Source organism: Gigantopelta aegis, chromosome 2 (genome assembly GCF_016097555.1).
Source record: "Gigantopelta aegis isolate Gae_Host chromosome 2, Gae_host_genome, whole genome shotgun sequence".
NCBI lineage: Eukaryota > Metazoa > Mollusca > Gastropoda > Neomphalida > Peltospiridae > Gigantopelta > Gigantopelta aegis.
Genome location: NC_054700.1, coordinates 2,722,585 through 2,739,101, shown reverse-complemented (window position 1 = coordinate 2,739,101; position 16,517 = coordinate 2,722,585). Strand labels below are relative to the sequence as shown.

The window sequence follows — 16,517 nt, the reverse complement described above, 5'->3', positions numbered from 1 at the left end:
TTGAACGACAGGAAGCACCAACGACTTGCCACGTCGTGGACGTCCGCGTGTTACAATGCGTGGTCAAGACCGCTATATCATGAACACGCATTTGCGCAATCGATTCCAAACTGCCACTGCTACTGCTGCTAACACACCTGGGCTTCATAATAACCGAATCAGTGGGCAAACTGTTCGTAATCGTCTGTGGGAGAACGGTTCACATGCACAACGTCCTGAAGTCGGATGCGTTTTAACGCAACGTCATCGTCTAAATCGTCTTAATTGGGCACGTGTACACACTCGTTGGATACGTCGACGCTGGAATACCGTTCTTTTTTCGGATGAATCCAGATTTTCTTTACAACGTGGTGATGGCAGGGTGCGCGTCTACCGTAGGAGAAATGAACGCTATGCTGACTGTTGTGTTCTTGAACGAGATAGTTTCGGGGGTGGGGGTTGTGTCATGGTCTGGGCAGCCATTGCTCATGGTTATCGTTCACCACTAGTCGTCATTGATGGCAATTTAAATGCTCAACGTTACCACGATGACATTTCGCTCATCACGTCATTCCTCTGTTCCATAACAACGCCAACATCTCAATTTTTCAGCATGATAATGCCACCTCTCATACAGCTAGAGACACTGTAAATTTTCTTAGGACAAATAACATTGATTTCATTGATGACTGGCCAGCTAAAAGTCCTGATCTCAACCCCATCGAGCATGTCTGGGATAGTCTGGACAGACGATTGAGGCATCGTCCCAACCCACCCGCTAACGTCAACGAACTTCGTCAAGCGCGCATTCAGGAATGGAACAATATTCCACAGGCAGAAATCAACACTTTAGTCAATTCTATGCGCCTGCGATGCACTGCAGTGGTCAATTCAAGAGGTGGTCATACCCGTTATTAAGTAGGTGTTTTTTTTAAAAAACCCTACCACACTTGGTCAAAATTTCTCCCAGTTTCTGTTAACCTATGTCACCACAAATGACAGTCAATGAACATGAAGCTTTCTTTGATTCTCGTCCTGTTTGCAACCATTTATTTGTGTTCTTCAGAGATGGAGGCATCACGGAGGAGGGTGTTAGGGAAGATATTGGTGGGGACTGTGTCTTAACGGCTAACAACAGTATCAAACTAACTATATATATTTTTTTATTTTTTTTTATTTTTTTTTACAGAAGAGGACACAATTTGTTGTTCTGTCACCACAGATGACAGTCACCGAACATGAAGCTTTCTTTGATTCTCGTCCTGTTTGCCACCATTTTATTTGTGTTCTTCGGAGATGGAGACACCATATTGGATATCATGGAGGAGGGTGTTAGGGAAGATATCAATGGAGACGGGTAACAACAGTATCAAACTAACTATTGGTATATATGTATACTACTCAAAAGAATTTAAGGGTCGGACGATATTTTCTGAATGTCAATTATATTAGCTAGACCATAATGTCACGCATGGTATTGTTCCATTTTGACAAAAGTGGGTCTAAGCAACCCATAAATGAATTAAAATCCACTGTCATTGACACTGTCGACTAGTTCTAATGGCGAAAACATGCTTACATTTGCACGTAAATTAGGGCGAAAGCGAAAGGTCTGCTAAGTGCCCATAACTTGCTTGTTCACAAAGCGCTTCATTTGCACGCTTTGCACGTGTATTCCATGTTCCCAATGCTGAATTTCCGTATAATTAGAGCTTGCGTTCATGTACGGTGCACACTCCAAATTCGACAATGGTACGACTTCAACTGACTATCGAAGATCGAGGAAGGGCTATTGCTTGGCTTCAGGATGGCAATACGCAAAGAAATGTTGCTCTGAGACTTGGTGTCAGTCAGAGTGTCGTTGGCCGACTGTGGCAACGGTACCAAGCAACGAATTCTGTTCGAAATCGTCCACGTTCGGGAAGACCCCGAAGCACTACAAATAGAGAGGACCGCTACATCACCAATATGGCTCTACGTCAACGCACAACCACTGCACGCCGATTACGTGACAATCTGCGGACTGTGACTGGAACTCGAGTGTGATCAAACCATACGCAATCGTCTGAGAGCCAATAATCTACGCTGCCGTCGCCAGGCAGTTCGACCACCACTCCTACCACGTCACAGAACGGCCAGACGTCACTGGTGCACGCTTCATCTGCGGTGGCAACGTGTTCAGTGGGGTCGAGTGATGTTCACTGATGAGTCCAGGTTTAGTCTCCAGTTCAACGACGGTCGGGTTCGTGTCTACAGACGTCCTGGGGAGCAACGCTGACGTTAATGTTAGACAATGTCACCGGTTCGGTGGTGGCAGCGTCATGGTGTGGGGTGGCATCTCTATCCACCACAGGACCCCTCTCTATGTGGTGGATGGCAATCTGAATGGAATCCGCTATCTGAATGAGATTATCCGGCCGTTGGTTCTCCCAGGCCTTCAGCAGATTGGCGGCGGGGCAGTTCTGCAGGATGACAATGCCAGACCCCACCGCGCCAGGGTGGTAACGGACTTTCTCAGACAACAAGGTATCGCCAGGATGGATTGGCCAGCATATTCGCCTGACTTGGCCCCAATAGAGCACGCCTGGGACGAATTAGGCAGGAGAGTTCGGGATAACCATGCCCCTCCGGCCAACCTTCATGATCTGGGTCAACTTCTTATGGCAGAGTGGCAGGCCATTCCCTAAGAGATCAACAGCATGAGGCAACGATGTGTCGAGTGTATTCGCGCCAGGGGTGGATTCACACACTATTAAACGAATGTTCTAATGTGTAAAATCCATGTTTGACAACCTTCAACTTTGACAGCATGTCATGTGACTTTCTTGTATACAGTGACGCTTATTTGTGTTTTTTTGTAAATATGGAACAATAAATAATTTTTTTGTTGTAGTTTACATCATCAATCTAATACACTCTGAAACTTATTTGGTTATAAATTTTTGACCCTTAAATTCTTTTGAGTACTATATATATATATATACATGTATATATATATATTTTTTTTTTTTGACAGAAGAGGACAATTTGTTGTTCTGTCACCACAGATGACAGTAACGAACATGAAGCTGTCGTTGATTTTCGCCATACTTCCCTGTCATTTTATTTGTGTTCTTCGGAGATGAAGACAACACAGATGATATCACAGAGGATGGCATTACGGAATATCACAACACATCATTAGAGGCCAGCACAAAGTCCAGATCTCAATCCAATTGAGCACCTTTGGGACATTTTAAGGTGTTGTTTATGTCTGACACAGGCATAGGAAGGTGCCAAAAAGTGTGTGTGTGTGTGTGTGGGGTGGGGGGCCCCCACACACACATGTATAAATATATAAAAACCAAGGCTGCTTCAACAAAGTGCCCCCTCACTTCCTACGCCAGTGCATCAAATGGTTCCACCAGTACAGAATCTGACCGAACTGGAAGACTCTCTCAACCAGGAGTGGAACATGCTGCTTCAAAGACAGATCCAGTGTCTTATCCACTCAATGAGGAGACGTTTTCAAGCGGTCATAATGGCACATGGTGGCTACACTCGACACTGACATTATCACCTGTCTTGGTGATTTTAATCATTTGTCTAGGACTGCACGTGTAGCACAGGAGTGTGGACAGTTGTACTGTCTTGGAATCCCCATAGTTTTTTCAAAGAAGTTTGTACCTTTTACATCAACCAATAAATCACTCACAGACATTTGCTTCTCCCAATTCATAACGATAAGCATCATTTGGCAACATGACATTATCATTATATGTAGTGACACCTCACTGGTGTTGCGATACTTGTTTCAACATATATATATAATGGGTTGTTTTTTTTGAGAAAAGGACAAAAGAAATGTGTTGTTCTGTCACCACAGATGAGTCATGGAACATGAAACTTTCTTTGATTCTCGTCCTGTTTCCCTATCATTTTATTTATGTTCTTCAGAGATGGAGACACCATAGAATATCACAGAGGGTAGTACCACTAGGGAAGACCTCGGTGGGGTCTTTGTTGTAATGGGTAACAACACTTTACTTCAATCAGCTGGTAAAAAGATACCAGAGAGCTGTGCTTGAAGAAAACCGTCTAGATGGTAATGCGCCCTTTTCGTTTGCTAATTGGGCTTGTCGTTTAGTAGGGAGACGGCCATTGCTACCTGCTAATTACATCATTCCCTAAGCAAAGGTAGTAGGTGACGTCACATAATATATATATATATGTAAGTAACACTGCGCATTCCTTCTTGTGACATACATAATATATATATATATATGTAAGTAACACTGCGCATTCCTTCTTGTGACATACATAATATATATTAACTGAGAGACATCATGGTACAAAAATAAAATGCAGTGAATTTTATACAATTATAGTAAAATTATTAGATTGATTGACCTGGAAAATATTTCTGGCACTCATCCTTTTGTAGATGAGTTTTTCTGATGCTCGTCTCAAGAAAGTCTTTCCTTGGAGCTTGGTAAAGCGTAACGCTTTGATGTAGATCAATGAGAGTAACCACACTTAATTTTGCAAAAAACAAAACCTCGTGGCTTTTGGACAGAGGACCTGTCATTCCTTTCATTTGATGGAGTTCATCTGAACAAACGTGCCATGGGAAAGTATTTGCAGAGCATAAAGAGTGCCATCCTGCAAGCCAATAAGTTACTGACATTTTAAGTGCAAAGCATGACTGATGTACTCACTATGGATAATTTTTTATCTCCATTTATTTCTTGCAGATGCAAAGGTTTTTGTTTGACGTGATTATTTATGTTTACACATATATGTAATTACAATTGCATTCAGATACAGAAAGTTGTTTGCTGTGTTAGCCTTGTGTGTATTCAGTATAATACATGTTATATGGCTTCTTAATATTAATTTAAACCCAGCATTCAGTATAATTCTTTCAGATAGTGTACCAGATAGTGTACTAGATTATGTTGTGAATTCAACATAATTCACAAATTGTGTGTTTCTTACTTTTTGGCAAACACCCTAAGATGTTTTGTTTGTGGATGTAACATACATGTATATTTTTCACTTCTGCCGGTATGGGTTATGTTCTGTATTTTAGATCACGATACTACTCATGGCACCAAAGAAATCACGACCAGTGAAGGATGTGCGCTCCTGCCCTAGTACCTTCAAATGCAGGAGGTCCAACCTTACTATGACCAACCCATATGCCAGGACCTGCCCATCTGCCAGGACCCACCCATCTGCGAGGACCAGTCCACCTGCCAGGACCCGCCCATCTGCGAAGACCAACACATCTGTTGGAATCAGCCCACCTGCTCGGACCAAACAAGAATCTCTTTTCTTTTCTTTTTTTGATGTCAATACATGTCTAAATTACTAACATGCAGATGGTTCAACTAACGGAGGTGTCCGGTAGACTAAGAAAGATGCAGGTAGTGACAGTACCAGTCGAAACATCATCAAGCGAATTCACTGACAGAAGTGTCCCGTAAGACTAAGAAAGATGCAGGTATTGACAGTACCAGTCGACATGTCATCAATCGAAGGAGTTGTCTGGTAGACCAAGAAAGATGGAGATAGTGACAGTACCAGTCAAAACGTCATCAGTCGAACTCACTGACGGAGGTGTCTGGTAGACTAAGAAAGACGGAGATAGTGACAGTACCAGTCAACACGTCATCAATCGAACTCACTGACGGAGGTGTTCCGTAAGACTAAGAAAGATGGAGATAGTGACAGTGCCAATCGACACATCATCAATTGACCAACACTCTATGAGAAAACCAAATTGAAGATTCGTGCTAAATAACTTGTACAAAATTGAAAACACAATAACTGATATGTAATTGATTGTTGGCGACATTACCGGCCTAGGTGGCGTCGTGGTTAAGCCATCAGACTACAGGCTGGTAGGTACAGGGTTCCCAGCCCAGTACCGGCTCCAACCCAGAGCGAGTTCTTAAGAGCTCATGTTCTTAAGGTGTAAGGCCACTACACCCTCTTCTCTCTCATTAACCACTAACCAACTAACAACTAACCCACTGTCCTGGACAGACAGCCCAGAGTAAGTTGAAATGAAATGAAATGAATGTTGGAGACATTGTAATGTCCTTAATGGTTTAAGAAACGTGCCAATCATTGCAAAGCTAGGAACACCCTCTGCACCGTTTTACTGTACTGGGTCATTTAATTACCGTACTCGGTCTGTTATTTCTATTATGTTCATCAGGGTATGAAAAAAATAAAATATTCAGCAAAATGTGGAATCGGTGAAGCCGTTTTCACATACGTTTGTGGATGATTTTTTTTTTTCATACCCAGATGAACATGACACCCCCCGCACTCACCCACCCCGACAATCCTTATTACCATCTTTACCATCACAGGATACAGCCGATATCCTATGTCATTAACGTGTTATTCTCTATTGGAATTGATCTGTTTCACTGCAACAAGGCAAATTTAAACAATTTGTATTCCACAGGGAACTGCTTTCAAGGCACAATATTTTACGTGAACCCTAGTTCTGCTTGTGCGTCAGTTATGCAAATTTAAATTCATGCAAATCACCTATTGTTTACGAGATGAACTATTCCTTGTACTGAAACACACTGCTATCATTAAATATAAAACAAAAAAAACAAATAAAAAACCCCAATAATATATATATATATATATATATATTTCAAAGCAGCATTAGCTGCTGTTTGAATTAATCTGAATATCAAAACTTTGATCTAATAAAGCCACTAACACTTTTTACTATAAAAGGGAATTGAGATATTTAAAAATGTTTTAATAATGTATATAGTCAATCTTCATCATTTTGATGTTGAGGGAGACTGAGCCAACAAACTTGAGATATTGTTAGTGAAAAACATGCCATGGCACCATTTCCTGACCTTGAGATAGCCTATTCTCACAAGATACTGGAGGTCAAGGCAATTTTATGCTTGTCTCTATTTCACGCAAGCAAGATTATTTTTAAGATAGAGGAATACATGGCATTTCAATTTTGGAATGTTAAAAAAATACCCATTACTTTTAAAAGTGATTTAATTGTGGAACATGAACAGTTCTGTTTTATCAATGGGATTTTTTTTACCCAAGAAACAATTATTTAATTTTTACCGAGCTGTAAAAAAATTAAATATTTGATCATGTACAATGCAGATGCAATACAAACATATGGATCGTTAAGTGGCATTCTCATTATACAATTAGTCACACCGACTTGTCGCATGCAATTTGTCGACCCTACAAAAATTGGAATGTATAAGACTAAAGTCGTTCCGATTCAGGTGTTCTCACAGTACGATTCGATAGCATGTGACAAGTTGGAGTGACTAATCACATAATGAGAACACCCATTTAAGGGAATATGTAATCGTACCAAGCTGTAACAATAATTTGAAAACTAAAGTGGTCTCAAAGTATGATTCGATGCATGCGACAAGTCTCTCTCTCTCTCTCTCTCTCTCTCTCTCTCTCTCTCTCTCTCTCTCTCTCTCTCTCTCTCTCTCTCTCTCTCTCTCTGTGTGACTAATAGGATAATGAGAACACCCATTTAAGGGAGTTTGTAATCGTACCAAGCTGTAAAAATAATTTGAAAAATAAAGTGTTCTCAAAGTACGATTCTATCACATGCGACAAGTCTGTGCGACTAATTGGATAATAAGAATGCCCATTTTAGGGACTATGTCATTGTACCGAGCTGTAAAAATAATTAAAAAATAAACTATGTAATCTATCACAACACACTTGCATAAAAATATCTGGATCACTGAAGAAATTTGTAAATGTACAGAGCTGTAAAAAAAAAAAAAAAAAAAAAAAATATGTAATCTTTCACAACAAATATGCATACAAACGTCTGGATTGTTGAAGAAATTTGTAACTGAATTCATGCTAGGTTTGTAACATCACCTTGTTTTCAGCAGGAATTGCAGAATACACACACACATTCCGTGAATATTAACACACCTGACAGCTGCGTCGTCTACCTTCTGCTCGAACACAAAATGAGAGAAAAATGTCTTCAGCACCACGGACGGCTTCTGGACGGATTATTTTAAGTACAAATATTTCTCTTTCAACACGGTCAGTGCATGCCTTGTCGCCATGATGGTACGGCCCTAAAAAAATAAAAAGAGAAAAAATAAATTCACAAATAAAGTTAAATCTTAACAGTTAATTATTCAAAACATTTTAAATGTTGAGATAGTGCATAATTACTTTAAAGAATACTAATAGGTTGGCCTCCAGATTAAACTTAATGTTAAGTTTCTTCATTAATTATTTTAGTCTGTCTTGACATAAATGGAAAAAGAAACTGGCTTTGGAACTAACAAAAATGTTCTATTTTTTAATGTGTAATTTGTAAAACCACTATTGAATCTATAAAACACCAATACTCGATCAAGAGAAACATGTATGAGGCTTACCCAGAGATTAAAGCAGGTTACGAAAAAAGAAGAAAAAAAAACCAATCTGGAAATATTAATATTTGCCATTGGATTTGGGGCGGCACAATGGTCTAAAATAGTGGCCTCCATTCCGAATGTATGCATGCATTTCTTTAAGTCTCTGTTTACCTGTGAGGAATCTGTAAGACTGGCCCCGACCCACTTGGTCCAATTTCTTTAAGTCTCTGTTTCCATCCCTGCGTTGGTTTAATCAATCGACTGGGATCTCTCGTCACACCAGCTTCAACCTGAGAAAAAACAAACAGACCTGTCAAGATGCAATAATTCAAAATATTTGTAAGAAAACAAATTCAAGGGTTCTCTACTAAGAACCGAGTTTGTTAAACCTGCGGTTTATGTTCAAAGGCGAATTATGTCATAATTTAAAACAAGAACTGTGCATTTTCTAGTGACCTCATGAAGAAAATTTCACCAGTGTACATACATCATATAGAATTCATTAAATGCTGGATCATTTTTAAATGAGAAATCAGTGTATTGTTTTATGAGGCTTCATCCATTCGTGAGAGCTGGTGAATGAGCTCTATGTTACAACCATTAATGGTTCGGCTACTTGGGTTAAGTAAGAATTTTATCAGCTTATTCTACTAAAATTTATAAAATCTGTTACCAAAAACCCAATTAAAACAGGGCTTTAGATTGCACCAAAGCTAATACAATAAAGGGTGTGCCGAAAACAAATATGCCCAAAATAATCATTTCACCTCTAAAATCAATGGAATGTATAAGATATAATTAGATTATACCTGTCTTAAGTGGTCACATAAGGGAGTAGATAAAAGTGGCTGCTTAATACAGGTATTTTAGCGATTTGGGATCCGATTTAGGTGGCCGCTGGCCACGTTAGACAGGTGACCGCTTATTACACGTGTATTTACATTATAAATCGTTTGGGAGGGAAAAAGGTGGCCGCTGATTACAGGTAGCCGCTAGGACAGGTTTGACTGTAACTTGAAATGCATTTCTGAATATGTACAACAGCTATTATTAACAGTACTGCAACTAAAATGACCTTGGTGTGTTCAGAACACACAAAAAGCCTGTTGTGACAAATCAGTCAGATCTAAAGCCCTGGAAACAACCTATTTTTATTTTTTTTATTAGCTGGTTACATAAGATCACAGGGGTGCACAAATGTGAAATTGTGATAGTTGCTCGGTGGGCAACCAGTAGCTGAAGTTTGGTTGCCCAACATCATCTCTTGGTTGCCCACATATTTCATAAAATGTTTTATGAATATAATTTCGAACTAAAATTTAAAATGTTTTTATTATCATTACTTATCACTTTAGTTTTATTTCTTTTTTAACATTATTTATCTACAGCTCATCTTTGCTTAGGCTGAAAAAAAGTTTGTTTTGTTTAACGACACCACTGGAGCACACTGATTAATTAATCATCGGCTATTGGATGTCAAACATTTAGTAATTCTGACTCATAGTCATCAGAGGAAACCTGCTACATTTTCCCTGATGCAGCAAGGGATCTTTTATATGCACTTTCCCACAGACAGGAAGGCACATACCGCAGCCTTTGTCCGGTTGTTGTGCACTGGTTGGAACGAGAAACAACCCAATCAGCTGAATGGATCCACAGAGGTGGTTCGATCTCGCTTGGGCTGTCAGTCATAATACTTGATGAACTCAGGGCTCATCCAAGATTAAAAATACCTGTTGCCAAAAAAACTGCCAAATGGGATTTTTATTTGCCATAATGAAAATGTTTTAGCCAAAATTGTTTTGTGTAGTACTATATAGAGTATTTATATATGAATATGAAACTTGTATCTTTTCCAGCTAATTATGTACAAACTGGAATACATCTGAATAACAAAATTATCCCCGATCAAAATCAAAAACAGCAATGGGGGTAGGAGCAGTTAATATATTACTTTGATTTTCAGTGGGTGAGGGAGGATATGCAGAGTTGGAAGCCAGTGCCCTCTGCAAACACACCCAAAATTGTAAGGCCTATGGCATTAATAAAAATCTGAGAGCCAATACTCTACTTATTTTTTTAAACAGTGCTCATTATTTCTGGAAAATGGCAATCTTTATTTTAATTGTATTTTAAAATAACCCATCTATTCCACACCCCAACAATTTCGTAATTTGCGCCATTTTGTTGATTTCAGCGTCATGTTAAATGCTTGCTGTTGATTTCAGCTTGTAAAATACGTAGCCTTAAAGGGACACGCCATAGTTGTTAACTATTACGCCGTTGTTTTTTGCTATTAAACCCATTTTTTCACAAATAAAATTGCACTTTACTTACCGTTTATTATTTACAATATACATTTCGATTCACCTGAAGTGTTTTTTGGTAATCCTGGTAATTCTGGTGTTTGTAATATCACAAAATGCATTTTTCATATTTCTTAAAAAGCGACAGGCCTCTGAGAAAAAACCGTTAAGCAGACAAGGTCTAATCTATTTTTAGAGGGGATATTCCCATTTCAATGTCACAGACGTTGGTATACCACGTGGCCGTTATCATTTTGGTTCGGTTTGTTTTCTCGTGCATGGTTCGCGCAATCAACATCTGATTTGTTGTCGTTTGCTTGTTGTTCATGTGTGAGATTTTTCTTCACAGTTCGTGAACATTTTCATTAACACAGGCTTTCAAGCAAGATTTTGTGAAAAATAAGGGCTTTTTTTAGGGCAAAATTCTTAAAAAATAAGGTCTATTTTTAGGAATTTTTAGGACTTTTTTGACAAAAATAAGGACTGAAATTCAATAATCAATATAAAAGAAAAACATTCTGTTCTCACCTCCAGGGAGAACATAAATACAAAAGCTAATTACCAACTCAGAAGATCATGCCAATGGTCATCAACAGCGATATTCAGCATATCAATACAACCAGATTAAAGTAATCTGATATGGTGCAAATCCATGCTGAATATGATGCTGATAACCACCAAGATGTCTTCTGAGAAATACATTAATTCAAAATATTAATTATCTGAAAGTATACTAAGGCTAGATTTAATTAATTCCAACTTATTTTATGTTGCATTTATCAAAAAATTTCAAAATTTCGGATTTTCACCAAAAAATTAGGGCTTTTTAGGATTTTGAAGCTTTAATAAGGAATATTAGGGCTGCTGTCAAAAAATAAGGAAAATTAGGAAAATATGGGCCCGCTTGCAAGCCTGTTAACAATAAAGTTCAGACAAGTAAGTATCTCAATACAAAACGTTACAAACCCTTAAAACCAATAATTTTGCTACGTCTGACGATATCTGGAGAGGAAGTTCAGACAAGTAAGTATCTCAATACAAAACGTTACAAACCCTTAAAACCAATAATTTTGCTACGTCTGACGATATCTGGAGAGGAAGTTCAGACAAGTAAGTATCTCAATACAAAACGTTACAAACCCTTAAAACCAATAATTTTGCTACGTCTGACGATATCTGGAGAGGAAGTTCAGACAAGTATCTCAATACAAAACGTTACAAACCCTTAAAACCAATAATTTTGCTACGTCTGACGATATCTGGAGAGGAAGTTCAGACAAGTAAGTATCTCAATACAAAACGTTACAAACCCTTAAAACCAATAATTTTGCTACGTCTGACGATATCTGGAGAGGAAGTTCAGACAAGTATCTCAATACAAAACGTTACAAACCCTTAAAACCAATAATTTTGCTACGTCTGACGATATCTGGAGAGGAAGTTCAGACAAGTAAGTATCTCAATACAAAACGTTACAAACCCTTAAAACCAATAATTTTGCTAAGTCTGACGATATCTGGAGAGGGGATACAACCAGGACTCTGTGAAATTTGTCGTGACGTAGGCATTGTTGTGCTTCGAGCGACATCTACCGGTAACATCAGAATACTAACTTTCAAAATTATTTCAAGCAATTGGGACATGGGGATTCCCATGGTATTTATCGATATAAAACCTGCTTTTTCACTCCATTCGATAAAAATGTGATCTAAGTGTGTTACAGGTTTGTAGATTAACCAAAATTATAATTTATTTTCGCTGGATGGAACTAGGGCGTGCGGCTTTAAGAATGCTGACTTCACATTATAACAACTATCCATTTACGTCATCGCGAAATGCATGAGTGCGAAATTAACAAAGACAACGGAAATAAACAAACGAAACAGCAATTAAGTATTCATTAATGCGAACAACTATTTGGTGGTGGGGTTTCTTCTCACAAATTTACATCAAGATTTACTTACGTGTAATCGTATTGTTTAATGTCTGCAACAATGTCTTTTGACACGTGCAAGTCTCGGCTGACTGTCAAGCGTGACCTATATGAACACTGAGAACAGCCAACGACGTTCGCGAAGTATGCGATTGGTTCCTGACATGGACATTGGGTTTAACGTGAAGCGCATAAACCAGTTTAGTGGACGTTTTTGTTTTGCTCGGTCTACCTGAACTCGGCCCTAGCCTACTTGTCTTTGGCCCTGAACTAGCATGTGTATTGAAACTGACACGCAATTTCGGTCCATTTTTATTACTTTGGCTCAAAGACTTTACAGAGTTAAAATAACAGGCTACAGATTTTCCAGACTTTTCTTGCATACATGTTGCCATTAAAATTAATAACTGTAATTATTAAAATAATCAAACATTGTTATGCTGAATTCTTGATGACACCGCTTCTCATTACCAGTCACGAGATCCCTGTTAATATTTGGTATTATTATTATATGTTAGGTGTCAGATAGATTATGTAACTGATTGTTCACATCGGAAGATAGAAAATGGCTTAGCCAAATTTTTAGCTCAGAACTGGATGCTTGTTGGTGTAGTTTGTGGCCTTTCACATGTCTTGTGCCCTTTGCTAATAACCACCATTCTGAAACGTATCTGTCTGCATTGAACTCGTCAAAATCATGCACGGTCGACCATGAGTGGATGGCAGCGTTAGGGTGGATATTCATATTGCCTGTCAGTCAAGTTATCAGTTTCGATACTTTTGAATTGCCCGTGACTGTCCGAGTGTTGGGAAGTTTTGCTTTTCATTTTACTTGTTTTATGATTTTCTTGGTTGCCCGTCGGGGCAACTGTTTGACAAAGAATGGTTGCCCGCAACATATTTTGGTTGTCCCGGGCACGCAGATCAATACTTGCAGATCAATACTTCCTCCGTAACAAACTTCCTGCTTTATCTTGTGACACTAAAACCATCAATCTCCATCAAAAAATAGAAAACAGTAAAGTTATCCCCAAGTTTCATACAATGGGTATTCCGTGGGACGTTTCTTACTTGCTGTTTTATTCTTTCCAGCCGTCTTTCTTTTTCCCTTTCAAGTTCCTTTTGTTCTTTTTCCTTTTGAACTTTTTGATGTACTGCATTTAGATCCTGTGAAAGAAAGTATGTGGATTATATTTACTGTACAGTAAGATAATTTTATTATTTCATGCAACTTCATATGGTACTTGGGTCAATAACCATAAAATTAACCTGTTCGCGACAGTACACTTAATTAATCAGGGTCCTGGCCCATAAAACATTAAACCAGTTGCAGTGTACAAATTTAGATAGTAAAACATGAATATATAAATCCAAATTTTCAGTCTGTTGTTGTCTTGCATGCATGTAACTACATATAGTTTCTAGGGGTGTCACGATGCATCACGATACTATTGCTGATGATACGATAAATAATACCCTTGTTCGTGTATTGATTCCTATTTTGACCATATATATATATTCCTATTTTAATTTCGTATTTATTTACTAACACCAACTGCGATGTACTTATTGACAAGTTATTTCAGTCAAGGAATCACAGTGAAGTGGAGAGAGAACATTATATAACTGCTTATGTTTATAGGTCTATTTTGAGTTATTCTACACTAAAACTGTGGCTAATCAATATTTTCTCTTTGTTTCAGCCTTTTGTTTTACAGGGAAAACACTGTGAATAATGAATCATGATACATATCATATCGTGGGCTATGTATTGTGAGGTAGGTGTATCGTGGGCTGTGTATCGTGAGGTAGGTGTATCATGGGCCGAGTGTGTATCGTGGGCTATGTATTGTGAGGTAGGTGTATCGTGAGGTAGGTGTATTGTGGGATATGTATAGTGAGGTAGGTGTATTGTGGGCTGTGTATCGTGAGGTAGGTGTATCGTGGGCTATGTATCGTGAGGTAGGTGTATCGTGGGCTGTGTATATGAGGTAGGTGTATCGTGGGCTGTGTATCGTGGGTAGGTGTATCGTGGGCTGTGTATTGTGAGGTAGGTGTATCGTGGGCTATGTATCGCGAGGTAGGTGTATCGTGAGGTAGGTGTATCGTGAGGTAAGTGTATTGTGAGCTATGCATTGTGAGGTAGATGTATCGTGGGCTATGTATCGTGAGGTAGGTGTATCGTGGGCTGTGCATCGTGAGGTAGGTGTATCGTGGGCTATGTATCGTGAGGTCGGTGTATCGTGGGCTATGTATTGTGAGGTAGGTGTATCGTGAATGAATGAATGAATGTTTGTTTAACGACACCCCAGCACAAAAATACATATCGGCTATTGGGTGTCACAAATGGTAAGTATATGAACATATTATTTATATATAGTTATGTAAAACCACAGTGTAAGGAGCTGTGGCGGGAAAGTATCATACAATATATAAAATCAAGTTAAGTATATCTTAAAATTTTGTATAGAAGTCAAAGTGTTTTAAAAACTTTACAATTAACACTGGATGGAATTTAAACGATTCCAAAACATTTCTGTTGCCAAATATATCATTTCTCGTTGGCTTGAGATGATCACACCAAAATGTACCGCAGTCAGTGTACACTGAGGAGGAGGGTCCTCCTTTAAAATAAATGAATGAGTCAAATATGTATGGCCGATGCGGGCACGGCATAAGACTACTTCATCCTCCCTGCACCACCTGTAGGATGACTGCCACTCTCCCAGGACTGCCTTGACAGAATGAAGCTTATTCGCAACCGCACCGTCCCAATCATCTTGCCAAGTCGAAAAGATATATTGGTTAATATGAAATTTAAAATCACTGTAGGGGACACCAACATGGACACGGAACAAGTTCAAAGCAGACTTGGCAGCAACATCTGCCTTTTCGTTACCCGTAATGCCAACATGGCTGGGTACCCAACAAAATATAACATCTTTATTGGCAATTGATAAAAAGACACTTTCGTATCATCATCCCAACTAAGGGATGGTCCAATTTCATGTACTGTAGAGCTTGGAGACACGAAAGTGAGTCTGTAAAAATAATATACTTAGATGCACATGAATCCTTAATCTGTTCCAGGGCTTTAATGATTGCCCAAATTTCAGCAGTAAAGATTGATGTTGAATCGGGCAATCTCATGGAAATTATTGCGTCTGATGGAAAAACTGTAGCACAAGCCACAGAATTCCCATCCCGTGATCCATCTGTGTAAACAGGAATGGGCTATGTATTGTGAGGTAGGTGTATCGTGACACCCCTAATACTTACAATGCTTAAACATCTACATACCCTTTCTCTAAACTTTGCGATCTCTCTCGCAGAAATCTGTCGCTTTCTTTCAGTTTCTTCTTCTTCCCACATTTCCTTCTGTCGCCTGAGAAACTCTTCCTCCTCCTCTCTCTGTCTCCGGTTCTCTTCAACTTGGGCCTTTATTGCAAGCTATTTCAAAGAACAAAAAAAAAGAGAGGTTATTTTTAAAATTTAAAAAAGAAAAAAAAATACTAGCCAGAAATATTACACCCAAGCAAGACATAGAAGTAATCACAGGCGGGACTAACCGTAGTTGGCCGATGTGCTGGGGTGATGTTAAACATTAATCCATTAATTAATTCATTCAACATCATTACTAAGCACCACGTCCTAAGAATCAAGTTTTTATAATACAGTCAGTTAGTATGTATATGAACCTAAGGAAGATCAGAATGGTTACGACTATGTATATATTGCCAAGCCTATAAACTGATAATTTTCTCTCTATCTCTATCAATTCTACAACCCAAGCACTTTAGGTGAGCACTCTACCAACCCATCTAGATCCTGCACAGTTAACGTTTCCCACAACCATCAATTATGGATTTTAATAATCAATTATCACACCAGTAGAACCCT

At 38.7% G+C, this 16,517-nt stretch overlaps 1 protein-coding gene across 1 annotated transcript in view; it reads right to left on the bottom strand.

Annotated features, from left to right (window-relative positions):
• The window catches only part of LOC121379159 (coiled-coil domain-containing protein 112-like), a 65,894-nt gene that overhangs the window by 33,635 nt on the left and 15,742 nt on the right, over positions 1-16,517 (bottom strand). Inside the window, exons 11-14 of the mRNA XM_041507658.1 lie at positions 15,918-16,067; positions 13,689-13,784; positions 8,550-8,668; positions 7,939-8,090 (exon numbers count right to left, since the gene is read on the bottom strand). Of these exons, the coding sequence (XP_041363592.1) occupies positions 8,057-8,090; positions 8,550-8,668; positions 13,689-13,784; positions 15,918-16,067 (399 nt within the window). The 3' untranslated portion in view covers positions 7,939-8,056. The remainder of the gene's footprint in view (positions 1-7,938; positions 8,091-8,549; positions 8,669-13,688; positions 13,785-15,917; positions 16,068-16,517) is intronic.